Source organism: Nicotiana attenuata, unplaced genomic scaffold (genome assembly GCF_001879085.1).
Source record: "Nicotiana attenuata strain UT unplaced genomic scaffold, NIATTr2, whole genome shotgun sequence".
Lineage (NCBI taxonomy): Eukaryota > Viridiplantae > Streptophyta > Magnoliopsida > Solanales > Solanaceae > Nicotiana > Nicotiana attenuata.
This window is the reverse complement of record NW_017670566.1, coordinates 212,733-227,987: the sequence shown is the minus strand read 5'-3', so window position 1 is coordinate 227,987 and position 15,255 is coordinate 212,733. Positions and strand designations below refer to the sequence as shown.

The 15,255-nt window shown below is 35.5% G+C and overlaps 2 protein-coding genes across 2 annotated transcripts; one reads left to right on the top strand and one right to left on the bottom strand.

The window, feature by feature from the left end:
* Window positions 1-114: 114 nt before the first annotated feature.
* Window positions 115-4,262, bottom strand: LOC109241045 (transmembrane protein 18). The gene is made up of 4 exons (XM_019407757.1): window positions 4,025-4,262; window positions 1,819-1,924; window positions 603-751; window positions 115-522 (listed from the first exon to the last, which is right to left on the bottom strand). Exons 1-4 carry the CDS (start codon window positions 4,163-4,165, stop codon window positions 427-429), a joined length of 492 nt encoding a protein of 163 aa, XP_019263302.1. The 5' UTR covers window positions 4,166-4,262; the 3' UTR covers window positions 115-426.
* Window positions 4,263-5,872: 1,610 nt separating this feature from the next.
* LOC109241043 (psbP domain-containing protein 5, chloroplastic) lies at window positions 5,873-13,357 on the top strand. Its single transcript, XM_019407753.1, has 11 exons — window positions 5,873-6,007; window positions 6,091-6,248; window positions 8,842-8,950; window positions 9,583-9,632; window positions 9,914-9,981; window positions 10,071-10,169; window positions 10,575-10,634; window positions 10,765-10,824; window positions 10,904-10,958; window positions 11,974-12,023; window positions 12,766-13,357. The coding sequence occupies exons 1-11, from the start codon at window positions 5,928-5,930 to the stop codon at window positions 12,862-12,864; spliced, it is 888 nt and encodes a 295-aa protein (XP_019263298.1). The 5' UTR covers window positions 5,873-5,927; the 3' UTR covers window positions 12,865-13,357.
* The last annotated feature ends 1,898 nt before the right edge of the window (window positions 13,358-15,255 follow it).

Sequence of the window (15,255 nt, the reverse complement as noted above, 5' to 3'; positions counted from 1 at the left end):
AAAATGGTATAATTCGAATATTTCAAGTTATTCTACGAGAAATTCAAGGCTTTTCCCCTCTCAACCCTTCACTTTTCCTGCTTCACATGCAGGTTTTTTTTGGAGACAGCTCAATTTAATTTTGAAATAAAGAAATTCAATAATGGACACTGCAAGATAAACAGAAGCGGGCGCGTTTCAGACACTGGTTACAAAAGCAAGAAAGGCTATACTGATTTCAGCTCTGCCCAAAACTATTTAAATAAGGAAAAGGTCAAGGTTGGCAAAATCAATCCTTAATGTAACGACTGTTTTGTGGTCCCGGTCTAAGCTAAGGGATTCTCTTCACTAGTCTTGTGTAGGGAGATAATGGAGTAAGGGTTTGCATAAGCCGCATTCCAGGAGCCTACCCTATGCTCAAGTCATAGCAGAGCAGCAATATGTTTGTTAATCCTCCTTATTACGAGCTAGTCTGGCCCGGTGTCTAAGCTCGGCTTTTTTCCACCTTACAATCAGGTAACATAGTGAAAAGAGGGTATTAACCTGCAAAGAAGAAAAGTGTGCAGCAAATTAGTGAGTAGAAACACTAGAAACGACGGAAAGAAACGACCAAATATACTCACCAAGATTATTATCGCAATAACCAACAGAGGCCCAGACCAGAGTGTGGAAAGAAAAATGCCGTGTGAATCGAAGTAATTCTGGCGTGCAAAGCTTATCCAGTTTGCAGCTAATAAGCCATTAAGCTTTTCGGCACCATACACTCCTCCAACTGCATCATAAGGAAACTAAAGTAAGGAACTCCAACTGCATCATAAGGAAACTAAAGTAAGGAAAAAGGAACGTATTCACATACTGCAATTCAAAAGATCACACTTCTAACATGCGAGCCAAAAAGATGCCCCGACTTCAGCAGTTTCACAACAAAAGCTACTAGCATATAGAACGTAAGTAGCTGTTGGTTAACGGCCTCAAAATTTATGCTTTCAATTAAGCCACAACTTTTTGTTTTTTACTTCCAATTTAAAAACCAACAAATATGTAGTTTTATACACCCAAAACCTAGACAACCAAGACAAGGAAAGGAAGAAATTCCAAGAGTTAAGCTTGTGTTCAGAGAACATAATGCAATCACCATACAACTGAAGTTCTATGTGTCTTTGGAAAAGATGAAGGCTTGCAATCCATGTAGAAGTTCTGACTGATCATTCTGGAACTGTACTATGTCAATGAGCTTTTGAAGTTGTCTACCACGGATTATTCTCAATCTATGAAGCCAAAGCTGATCTACTTGTCGAAATTGGTTATCAGAACAAATCAATTTCCAGGCATGATAGTTTGCATAAAATCTATAGGTTATTCGCTGATTGCCTGAAATCTTTTTGCAGAGTTCTAATTGTACATCCTAAGTAGAGTCACTGTTCTTAACTTCTGGGATCGCAGAGTCCACTAAGAATGCTTTAAGCATTTATTCTGCATGAAGTGGCCACATCATAGAGGGTTTGCCTCGACATGTCTTTTCACTTCATTTCTTCCCTTTAGTCAGTACCATATTTTATTATCCTCTTCCTTACGATTCAAGGAATATGTCTGAAAAACGTATCACGATGAAACATCATATTCAAAGATGCAAAACATAAAATAAATTTTCGTTAAGAATGAGAGAACTAAAAAGGAGATAACGGCAGGTAAAGAAACAGAACTAGGAAAAGGGGTTAAAAACTGAGCTGAAGAACACCGACACTACTAGATTAATTTCAAGGTCTTGAGTGCTAATATACCTAAGCAAGTAAAAAGAAGAAATATCAGATCAGGTTACAATAAAAAGAGGACGCTTACGTGCAAGAAGGAACAAAAACATCTGGAAGTTGATGTTCTTCCGCGAGACAAATGATACAAGAAGAAACATGGCATGAAATGAAAGAAGACATATCAACCAAGGTTCCTGCAAAAGGAAAAGGAAAACCAACAATAAGAAAGACAACCAGAAAGCTCGTCCATGTCAAGATGCCAAAATCTCATATTTGACAAGGTCAAATGACATCTTTGTTAACCAAAGAGACCTAGTTGCTCAAAGATAAATAGTGATGCATATATATTGATAAGGTAATAATTCTCATGAAGAAAATATTGATAAGGTAATAATGAATATATTATCTCATACAAATTGTATTTTAATATGTTTCAAAAAAAATTGTATTTCAATTTCCAAGCAAAATTTTGAACATATAGCTTTAGCTTCTCTCTAGTACTCTCCTTGTATTGCATTAGACAGCTTGCAGCACCAGCCACATCTCATGTGACTTTGCTCCCCTTGAGCATCAATTAGAGCTCTTAGATACTCTTGCTCATCTTCAGTTTCATAAGTAGGGGAACAAAAAAAAGAATATACAAAGTGCGTAAAAGGAAGAAAGTAACTAAACATAAGAAGAGGGTAAGCGGATTCTAATGTAGAGAAAGGAAGATATAGTGAAACTGGATAGACCATGGCCCTTACTTCTAAAGCATTACAAGCGGCTCGATAGCCTCTACGGTTTGCCTGTGTGTGCTGGAAGGCTAAAGCATCACTGGTCATTCTAGATACTTATATTCTAACTGAAACTCCAATAAGGAGAAAAGAAATGGCAGCAGATGATGACCTGTGAACATAAGTTAATGGGTGCCAAGAGCAAGTGGATATTTGATAGATTTGACGTTATAATTTAAAGTTCAGGTGGATTTCTTACAAGACAGATGGAATAAAAATAAAAGCTTAAGCTTGAGGATGCTCCTAATATTAACACTTCACAGGAACAAGTGCTCAGCAGATTTATTCTTCACATTGGACAATGCGTGCAAGGGTATAGATAAGACGAACACAACTGCATGATATTTCATGTGAATAATACATTCCATAATTTTGCTAAACGAAAGTTAACAGAGAAGTTTAGACTCCATAAACAATCCAGCAACTTGCTTCAATCAAAAACTATCTAGTTCCTTCAATTGGATAATTCTACCACTTCATATTTCTGGTCAAATGTTTCTCATCTTGCTTCTTCCTATGCATCAAAGAAACAGCTCTATTTTGGCTACAACGATCCATTTTCTTCGCTGTAATTCCCTATTGACATCAGGCAAGTATGGCTTTCCTTGTGGAGCATATGAGAGTCCAAATTAAAGCATGTTAAAATCCTCACTTCAAATGAAATGATATCCATTTAAATTATTTGATTGTGCACGTCCATCCAAGTGTAGATTTACCTTGTAAAGGATATGAGAGTTTAAAGTAAACAAATGGTATATTTTCTAAAGAAAAAAGGAATAAGAATTCCACTTAATGAAATGACATCCATTTAAGCTATGTGATTGTGAGAGCCTAGGTGAAGATCAATCTAATATTTGAAGGTTAAAATTTCTGAACCTATTCTATTCAGCTAGACCATCATCTGTGGTTGTCTTTCCGCATATCTACTGCTAGCGATAAGTTATCACTTGATTAATTTCCACTTCTTGTCTCAATTTCATGCAGCGGAAACCAACATAATCTAGATAATGACTTGGATCAAGGATAAAAAGAAAAAACAAATATTCATGAGTTTGTTTGCTAAGTATGTTCGGCATCACTTCACCGACAATAATGTGAAGGCCAGCTTGAAGTTATCCATTAGTTGAAACTTGGAAGTAACAGAGCACAGAAACTACAATGTCATGCTGAGAATACTAAATATTCAATAGCTAATCTTCTCTGTATTGTTCCAATTTCATCATTTGTCCCTGAGCGGGCAAAAATATTGATTATTCAATAGGAATACACAAAGGAAAATGTTTATATATTTTTAAATTTTACTCTCCTTTCGGTAAATTAAGAAAGAAAAACTCTATTTCTTTTATAATGGTGGTGTTCAGCCAACTTGCACACCCTCGACGATTCCACCTCGGCATAACAAGAAAGTCCCAGTACAAAATTTTCCCAAAAAAATAAAAAATAATAACAGAACCCTAACAAAATCTGATTTTTACAAAGTTGGTAGCATTTGTAGGAGTTGGATAAAAAGGGAAATACCGTCCAGTCAATGGCGTGGAAGAAGCCGATGAAGTTGTCATAGGCGGGTCTAAGACTGGACCTCATCTCTGCACTGAATTTCTCAACGAGATCTGCCATTTGGTCCATATGAGAATTGAAAGCTGATGTTAATTCCTCCATTGTTGCCTCTCAAAAATTTGCTGCTTTTGAGATCAAGAAAAGTGCCGCTTCTGTCTCTGCGAGTAGCTCTGAGTCTGGGTAGTATTGTTTGGTGTATTCTACACTCCTTTAACTCCTTCGTCTGGAGCTTTCTCGGCTATTGCTAAAGCACCCCTTTAGTTTCAACAAGTGCCAAATTAACCCTATGATCTATTTTATTTTGCTTGATTAGACCCAGAAGCAGATTTAGCGATTGAAGTCTATACTTTAAAATTATTATATATTAATTAATAACTGAATTTACACTCAATATTAGGGTCTAAGCAAAAATTGCTGGATGAGCCATAGATAGATTTGCCTCTAATTAGACCCTATATCTTAGGGCGGTGCATAATTTGGTAAATACCGAATTACCGTACCGAAATCAAAAATTTTGGTATTTTGGTATTTGGTTTAAATTTTAAAAAAAAATTGGTATTATGTATGGTATTTGGTATTTTAAAATAAAATATTGAAATACCGATACCGTACCGAAATATATTTTATATTACACAAACACGTATTATCAATTATAACATAAATATAAAAAAATCTAAAATTATTTTTCTTTATTCTCTAAGTTCATCAATTAACTCTAAACAAATAACAAGACATTTCTAATGATCAAATATTCTTTTATCTATATTTTTCTCTATTTGGGTCGATATTTGCTAGTTTTGGACAAAATTTTTGTCAACAAACATTTTCAATTTTGTATTTTTGAGTACTTTAACTAAGAATATTAGAGTGTATGGCTCTATGAACTAGTTAGTATGCGGACCGAATAAATCGAAACCGAAAGGAGAAAAACTAAACCATACCGAGTTTAATTAGGTACGGTATTGATATATGATTTTAAGAAACCGAATACCGAAAATACCGAACCAAAATATCTAAATATTGTACCGCACTGACCAACGAACACCCCTATTATATGTTCATACGTAAATGTTTGAAGTTCTAACTACACATATAATATGTCAAATTCAAGTTTCGCAATCCCCAACTTTAGCTCTGTATATCTGAAGATTTAAATTATAGACAAGCAATTTTCAACTTTAGCCTTGAGATTCTAAAATTAATTCTAAGGTTAAATTTTAAATTTCAGCTATACTTAAATAAGAATTCGAAATAAGGCTATTTGTGTGTAAAAATAGCACGGTCTAACCAGTTTTCAGAATGGTCATTCAAAAATAGCAAACGTTTATAAGTCAATAAAAAATAGCCACTATTTTGCTGCAACAGAGACCGGTCCAGCATAATATACTGGAGTGCGGTGCACCTGTGTATGAACTTCCAGCATATTATGCTGGACAGGTATACTTTGCTGGGTCCAGTATAATATACTGGAGACTGGAGCACCGGTGCTCTAAACTCCAGTATATTATGCTGGACCGATATATTATATTGGAACTCCCGTATATTATGCTGGAGTATTTTTTTTAGATTTTGAACAGTGTTTTCGTTCAGATTTATCTTTACATGAAAAGTGGCTAAATTTCAATTACTTTTGAAATTGGGCTATTTTTGAACGATGACTTATAAATATGGCTATTTTTGAATTTCTCCCTATTTGTGTACTTGCGTTTAATTGGCGCGAATGGTAATTAAAAAAAATTGTATGCCAACTAAACAATCCTAAAAGAAAAGGGAATTTATATTATTCTATTTCAACTCAAGGGTAAGGATCACTTTGTTTTTCAATATTAGGATATGAGCTAAATCCAAAAAGGAGAACCATACCATGGCTACAGCTCTGCTCTCATCTCCTCCTCTTCCATTATCTTCTTCATCCAACCCTTCTATCCTTCCCACCCGCTTAAAGTAGTCCACTTTTCCTACACATTTCTCCATTTTCGTATCTCGTATTTGCCTCTAACAAAGAAATTTCCTTTTTTTTTTTATAGAAACCAGAGCAAGATTCTATGGAAGCAAAAGAAATGTGGGAAAATCAGGGCTTGCTCAGAGTTTTGCAAAAAACCCGCTTTGGAATATGGGATTTCAAGAAGGGATTTGGCCTTCATTGCTCTTTCTTCTTCACTCTCTCTAATTTTCCCACTTTCAGGTAAAAACAACTGTAAAGTTTGCATTTTTTGAGTATATTTTTCTTGTTCCACATCATAATTTTTAATTTGGGATCCTTCAGTGAATTTATTCTTACCTTATCTATGCTGCTGTTTCAGTTAGTGACAAGACAAAATATCTCATTATCATTTTTCAGTCTGTTGGTGTCATTGAACTCCTTCCCCCACCCAATATTTAGACCCTTTTTGGTGGACAGAGTAACCTGGTACCTGTGCTGGTCGGAGGTAGCAGGTATTCGGTGGAGTTAGTCGGGTGCGCATGATAACAACACGATAGGGGATTCAAGAATTACTAAAGAAAAATAAGAAAATCAAGAAACGTGCGGAAGCTAAACGAAAATAAATAAACAAAAAAAGGACGAAAAATTAAAGATAGATTGAATTCAAGAAAGTGTTTCTTGAATTCAAGAAGTCTATTCTTGGAGTTGAATCCTAACAACAATAATTAGCTAACAACGAACTAATCGCCTTTGGTAGAGAATTAAAAACAAGAGATAGATATAGATTGTGAAACCCGACCCTTTAGAATAACAAGAACAACAATAAGCCTAAACTTATCACCTTTCTTGAATACCTAGAAGTGATCTAAGATTTCGAAAGAGTTTAATCTTACCACCTTAAGTTGAGTCTTGAAGGTTGAAGAATAAATCCAAGAGTAGCCACACACAAGAGTGCAAGAAAAATCTCACAATTTTTATTGATAATAATCTGAATAATCTCCCTAGAAACAAAGAAGATACCCCTTTATATAGAGGGATCACGAAATTAAGGCTAAGAAACAAGGAAATAAAGTCCTAAACTACTTTGGACAACAAGTCCAACTAACTTAGGAAAAGGAAAATACTAGGAAGCAAAAACCAAGTCATTCTTGGAAAGTAATTCCAACAATCTTAGGAAAAGGAAAATATAACCTTAACTAACTAGGAAAGCAATAAATATAGTCCTAAAATATATAGGAATAAGTCTCAAACCAATCTTGGATAGAATCTTGGAAATCTTGAAGGAAATTTGCAAGAAACTCGGCAGCAACTTGCACTCAACACCTAGCACGATTATTGTACCATTATTGGACATCAAGTAAGTCCTTTTTATGCTATAAAAACGTGGCTTTATGTGGGACTTCATGGGTAGCAAGTTTGGACACATTTTAGGTGCCAAATTGGTCCAACAGTGGCCTGATTTTGGACCTTCTTCAGATGATGTTTCTTGGGATCTAATCCACCTATTCTTGAACATGAATTTGGGTCATAAAATAATTATAACACCTAGATAACTCATATCCTTTATCCTTAAGCTCTTCCTCCCAACTAACAACTTCTTTGATCGCTCCTGAAGTCCAATGATCTTGTTTTGCAACTTTTTAGCTTGAGATCTTGTTAAAGGCCCTCTTTGAGATTCCAAAGATTCATACTTGTCCTTGAATAGATTTGAGCTTCCTAGAATGCTATCAGCACACAAGCTCACCATTATCCAAAAACGAAAAAGTTAGACCCTTTTTGGTGGAAATAGAGTTTGACCCTCCAAATAGTAATAGTGTCCTATAAAATAATAAAGAGGTATAATAATGTGTTTGGCAGTGAAGTGTTAAGGATATTAGTTTGAAATGTTAAAAAGTAGTTTGAAATTATATGAAGTAATAGCTAGTTTATATTTGTTTGAATTGCTGGAGGGAGAAAAGCTTCCCATTAAAATATTGTTAGGACTGATGAAATAAGTTCTCTTCATAAAGTGACGGTCTTTAATAGTATTAACTTAAAAATGCATGTTTAGGATGGTTATTCGAATAATCTGTTAAAGGAAAAAGAAATATTGTATTGAATTTATTGCCAATGAAGGAAAGTGGTCAAGTAAAATAGGATTGATTAAGCATGAATGCCAAATCTCAACAAAATAAAGTTTCTCCCTAAATCTTGTTACTGCTAATTAACCTATGTTATATGTATGCTTTTAGTCTTCATTTGGATGACATGGAGGGAAATGAGGGATAAGTGTAGCATTGGCGTTAGTTTACCTTGTTGGACTACCTTAACAAGAATCAAGATAAAAGGAGACGGAGTGTCGGAGAGGAAGAAACAATATAAATACTACAGCTGATTCTAAATCAATGCTGGGTGTGTGGATGTTATTTGCATGTCCAATGCAAGAAACCGTTACATTCGTATACAGAAAAATACATTAGGTCCTCTCCTAGTTGATTGATATTATAATTTATTTCCGTTTTGTGTAAATAAAAGAATAATGAGGCTTATTAACAGCAACACTGCAGCAGTTTTGCCTGCTGAAAGGGTCTTGTCTTTATGCTACTTAAAAACTAAGTGAAAATAGTTGCTGGGGCGTATTCCTTACTGTTTTTCTCAGGTGATATAGATAAAGCATGTTTGTATAAAAGGGTCAGCATGATTTTTTATACGAATATAGTTGAATTTTTCTTCATATACTTTGATTAATGTAGAGAACCATCTTTCAAGGGCAAATATGGTTTTGTATTTTTCTAATCGCTCTTAGGTTTAATGAAGAGAGACTTGTTTGAAGTGGGTTCCAATTTGATCTTCTCATATGTGCTATTATATGCAGGTTTTAGTGCTGAGGAAGAGTTGAAAATGGGTTCATTTGTCGATGATGTAAATTCCTATTCCTACTTGTATCCTATAGAACTGCCTTCTAAGAAGTTTGTCTTCAAATGGTAAGCAATAGCTTGGTTACTAAATTCTTATCTGCTTTCCATTTGATATGTGTCTTTGGAATTATAAAAAAGGAAAAAAGAAAAAAAGAAAAAAAAAGAAAAAAGAAACTTATTTGGCCTGCATTGCTGGTTTCTTATGGAGTTGTACAGTAAGAAACAATAGACATGGTAGTTTTAGCCCAAAAGAAGCTTAGACCTTTGAAAATTCTAATGTACTTGATCGTCAAATTTTGGGTGAAAAAGACGAGTAGCTGATATACACATTGTCACATTCAAATCCTTCAGTGCATCTGAAAAGTCCTAGGTGCCTTCGGGGATACACTTGACCGAACTCTTAGCCCTGAATTCAGTTTTTTAGATCTAATCGTGCAAATGAGCACTTTCAGGTCAACATTTGCCAAAAGCTCTATCCATTTTGATTTCCAAATCCACGGTCTGTTCTGTATAGTTCATTTTCCCGTTTGACACAGTGTTTGCAGCTCACTTGACAACCATTATAGATTCCTTTTTTCTTGTGGTTTGATTTAATTTTATGCAAATGAGCGTCTTTTTAATTTTCACCATATGAGAGAAAATCTCTATTTTCATGCCCTGCATCTTGTAGGAACCTCACTCTTTTCATCTATTTGAAGGGTGGAGACCAGAAAACCAGAGCGTTATTCATCAGCTGCGCCACTATCGCGTAAGTCGGTGTAGCTTGTCTCCTGTTTCTAAGGAAGGTGATATTTAAAACATGTAATTTATTTGATATTCTGGTTGGATACGAGGGTAGTCACTGAACTAGGTTAAAGTCCAAATGAAGTGGCCAGTTTCTCCGAGCACCTCTGCCCTGTCATGGAGCACTTGTACATACTTCACGTATCCTATAAAAAAGGAAAAAATTACTTAGAGTCACTGGCTGTTGAAATATGCTTTTGAGTTTTGATGTAATGGTTCTTTGCCATCTGTTGATATATCATGCAGCTGATGCACGTCTTCGCATTGTGTCTGAACAAGTTGATATCATTGATAACCTCATAATTTCTGTTTCGGTAATTCGTCTACTCCTGCATTCATTCTTCTTAACTTTGACCATCTTTTCCATTCTTTTGTTGAGATTTACTGCAATATGTTTATTCAGATAGGTCCTCCCAACTCACAGTTCTTAAAGTCAAAGGAGAAAAGTACATGGACTGCAAAAGATGTTGCTGATTCTGTTTTGTCTGATAAGTCTGCTTTGGTAATAATTCTTTGTCTCGAAAGGCTGCAGATACATAATCGAGTTTAGCAAATATATGATGTGGTTTGTGGTTTGCCTATCAACCCCCAGCTGCTTCTTGCAAACACTATATGGAACTTACAGATTGTTCAATATGGCAATAAAACATTAGTAATTTTGAACTCATTAAAGGTGAAAAAAAATTAGTTGCTTCATGCATCACAAAATTTCTCGTGATTTATTTGGTTGGATAAACTCTAAACAGATGGCACTTGGTTGATTCATTGCACATATTCTTCGACCAACTGCATTATAACACTTTTTGAAATGCATTGCCCATTCTTTGTCCTTCTTTTTGCATAGACCTATTGCAAGAAAATTCCATCACAGTATCTGTGTGAGGTAACATTTTATATGTTTCTACAGCGTGTAACCTCAACTCAGCGATTGGCTGAAAGTTCACTTCTTGATGCACATACTTCTGAAGTGAGTATCTTTTCATCTACGTGTTTAACTTTGTGTTAGGTATTTGCTTGAATTATCATTTGTGTAGTATTGAACCCACTTCGTTCTACATGCACTCAGTCAACTTTCTCTTTTATAACAAACTTATTAGATTGATGGTGAGCCCTATTGGTACTATGAGTACCTTGTTCGGAAATCACCAACCAAAACAGTAAGTTCCTCTTTAAGTTAAAAATTCTAAATTCTGAATGATCTTCTACAATTCTCATATTTCATGTTGTAATATGCAGGCTCAAGAAACGAATCTTTTTCGTCACTATGCTGCTTCGACAGCTGAACGAGATGGTAAAATTGAGTTTTAGTTAGTGACTATTTTATTTTTTACTCTTCACACAAACATAATCTTTGGGACAATTGAAAATGTATTTTATTAGTAGGAAGTGGTACTTTTTCTTTTTGGGATATAACTATGATATTTAAAACCATAACTCGCTAGTTTCTCCTTTAGCTAGTTATTACAATATTTATGAAATAATTGTTTAATTAGCTAAGCTATTCTTTAGAAAAATTATAACTAGTTTGAGGTGATTCAAAAAATTAGGACATTCGACTTAAAGCGGAAAAGCTCATCCTACGTGCTGTCTTATTACTCATGATAGAGTACTAAATAATCTATTCCTTTAAGGTTCTCAGTTGATAATTAGAGCGGCTTTAGAAGGTTGGATAGAAAGGTGTTTAATTTTCTGGTTCTTGGACATGCTTGATCATTTTCATCAAGCATATTCATTGCATTGGGTATGACATTAGTTATGACTTCATTGGATTACACAGACTATTCTTGTTTGCATGTTTGCAGATTTCTGGTCTTTTGCCTACAAAAAGAGGACCCTATGTAAAAACTTATTAAGGAAATGACCAATATCTTGGATGTAAAATTTTCTGCACACATGAATTTATGAAGTGAATATCTTATATAAAAAAATTTAAGAATATGTCATCAATTTGGTCTTATATAACTGTTTTCTAAATTTACTATGTCTTATTAACATTTGATAAAGTTAATAAGTCTTCTTTGAACATATAAATGTAAGTAATAAATTCAGTATATGTTATACCTTTAACCAAAGTGATGCATCTTAGAAAGCCATCAGCATATTCCTATATTGACATGGTAATTTGAAGATGCGGCTTTGTAATTGCATCAGCGTATTCGTGTATTGACATACTAATCCGACAAGCTTATATTGAAAATATATTTCACTGGTACAGAATTTGTAGAAATGTGTCCGCTATTGTTTATTTAACATACCTAGGGAACTTGTTTGCTAGTTAGCTTATTGGAGAATGCTTGTCATTTCAGGTTATTTGTATACTTTTAGCGCTTCCACTCTTGGCAAGCAATGGGACAAAGTAAGTGGTTCTATTTAGTGATTTTATATAAAAAATTTATCATGAATTTATAATATCACACAATGGTATATCAATTAAGTATACTACAGCATTGCCTTTACATACTTGATACTACACAAATAGCCGTAGCAGAACCTGACTGTTGAAGCAGATGAAAGATTTGCTGCTTTCTTATTCCATTGAAATGCTCAAGAAATTTAAAAAGTAAAGCTAGTGACTAGACCACAATTTTTGGGTCATCAACGGCACAGTTCTATCTTGAGATCCTTTTGTGACATTCCCTTACGAGATTCAATTATAAAGGTTTCATTTTGTGAAGATCTACATCACTGAAGCCTTCTTGTCTTACAGGATTAATTTATCGTTTCTTTTAAAACATCATTACATGAAGCATAAGATTTTGCCTTAAAGGACAGCACGGTGCACTAAGCTCCCGCTATGCGCACCAGGAAGGGTGGGACCACATCAAGAGGCTTACAACCCTTACCATTTCGTCAATGCTCCCCTTCCATAAGATTCTGCCTTCTTTACTTGATTTTTAGAAAAAAGAAAATATTCTGCCTTCTTAATAAAACTCTGTATTACCTTTCTCAAGATGCACATTTTTGGATTGACTCGATTTTGCTATACGCAACGATCAGCGGGTCTAATATGCCTTCTACCTCCTTTTGCCTTTTTCCTGTTTTCCCCTTTGATATTTATGCTATGTTGCAAATTTCATAGTATAGTCCTTACTTTGCAGATGGGGCCGTTCTTAGAAAAGTCGGTGGCATCTTTCCGACTTCTTCCTCCCACAGAAAGCTATGTTCCTCCGTACAAGGATCCCTGGAGGTTTTGGTGATTGTGTTGCGAGGTGTGGCTAGGGTTACTATTTTGTACCTGATAGCAAATAGTCAGAGATCCAAATGTGGTTAGCAAGTGAGAAATTACATTGCAGTTTTTTCTTTGATATCGAAAATATACTTCAAGCTAAGCTTGAGCTTGCAACCAGCGTGTGTTAAGCAATTTTGGCACGAAACTCGTGCCAATGCAGCCGCTACACGTTTGTGAGACAACATTGCAATTCTTGAATGCAATTTTGGTGCAATGATGACTACAAATTCTCTTAGAGGCTCTTTGCCTGCCAATAGATCATCTCCAGGCTTGAATTTTCTGCAAAATGCAGTTGCAGTTTTTCAAGTCTCTTTTGCTTTTGGATGGGAGGTTCTATTAGATGAAGAATATGAATGGCATTTGTAATATAGAGATGATATTTGGAGGACTTGTTTGTATTTTTCTGTCTATAGTGTAATTGCATGTTTCTCTGAAATGAAAATATATTTTTAAAAAATCTACTTATGTGCTTGAAGGTGCTTTTCTTCAGTTTATGTGCTTTGGGCAAACAAATTATACTAGTATTAATTTGAGCAGAATAAACATAATTGTTTGCTCAAAAAATGCGAGTACAAAACAATATAAATAAATCCCGGGATAATCATAGCAAATCGTAATAATCCGTTGGACCAGATGAAAGAAACTAAAATAAGAACTCAGAATTAGGGGGAGAAGCATTAGAAACCTTTATTGATAATATTTGTTTGGTCTGCCTCTCCATGAAGAGGTTCAGAGCCTTACAACGGTGTTTTCTCTTCCCATAAGAGGGGTATATTTTCTTGTTTCTCTCTCCTCTCACTAGTAGTGAAGAAGCAGCCCCCTTTCTAGGGCTTCCACTCTTAGTATTTATAGATGCGAGCTTCGTGAGCTGGCAATAAATGGCCGTGGCCACGCTGAGGTTCCGTCCCCATGGGGGAATGAATGGGCCGTGCCCTCGTAGATTAAGTCGGACAAGAGTCGAATCCTCTTATAAATAAGTGGCCATACCACTTATTAATTATGGATTAGCTCAAGACGAGATTAACTCCGTTAATTACCGTGAGGTCAGATCCTGACCCATACAATAATGCATCTCTAAAAATTCACTATACTACTCGTATCAAGAACTAATTCAGTTAGATTTATTGCTTTTTTGGCTTAAAAGCTGTTTATGCTGAAAATCCACTTTTTTTAAGCCAATCCAAATGCTCTTAATGTAACTAAGCATTTTTCTCATTACATGCATAGTAATATATAAAAACTATATGTGAATTTAGATCTAGACTACACATTTTAATCAGTGCTTCACTCACTTTTCCAGATTAGGACATATCGAAAAACCTTATTCTGAAGTTGATATTCTGATATTCGATTGCTTGTTAATACACACTTTAAAGTTTAAATGATTATAATTATAATCATAATGAAAATGAAAAAGAATCATTTGTATCATTTTCCAAATTATGTCAGTCCTGTTGTTTTAACCATATCAAGTCTAATTAAGCAAAATGTTTTATCCTATTGTGTGAATTTATTTCTTTCCTTTTCTAATGTATCCAAATGAGAGCCTTGGCGCAATGGTAAAAATTGTCATGACCACGTGGTCACGAGTTCAAGCCGCGAAAACATCCAGCAGGACTCAATGAGGTCTGGCCCCTTGAGAACCCCGCACATAGCGGGAGTTTAGTGTACTTGGCTGCGCTTTCTTCTAATGTAGCCGAATTGCTGGCAAAAATAATGTGGGTCTAAATGCCCCGGTTAGGAGGTGTGAGCAGTTGGCTGCAGGTATGAGAAGAGGTAGAGGGCGGCCTAAGAAGTATTGGGTCGAGGTGATCAGACAGGACATGACACGACTCCAGATTTCCGAGGACATGGCTCTAGATAGGAAGGTGTGGAGGTCGAGCATTAGGGTTGTAGGTTAAGGGGTAGTCGAGCATAAGGGTTGTAGGTTAAGGGGTAGTCGAGCGGTTGATTTATGTTGTGTTTCACACTTTTGCATAATATTTGTGGTACTGCTTTTCCATCTATTTGTTGTATCTCACGTTGCTGATATTATTTTTTCGGATTTTGTTGTCACAGATCTATTGTATCTGAGCCGAGGGTCTCTCGGAAACAACCTCTCTACACCCTCCGGGGTTAGGGGTAAGGTCTGCGTACACTTTACCCTCCCCAGACCTCACTAGGATTTTACTGGGTTGTTGTTGTTGGTTTGAAATCAAACAGGGGAATGCTTGCAGCTTGTCATAGTGACAGCAAAGAGAGAAGGGTTGGAGAAAGTATTGTCTTGGTTGCATCTACTCCTCTGAACCCAAAGTTCTGCTCACACCAGAAGATTGAACAAGGGCTTAGGGGTCAGTAAAGAGATGCTGCTATGGTGCTA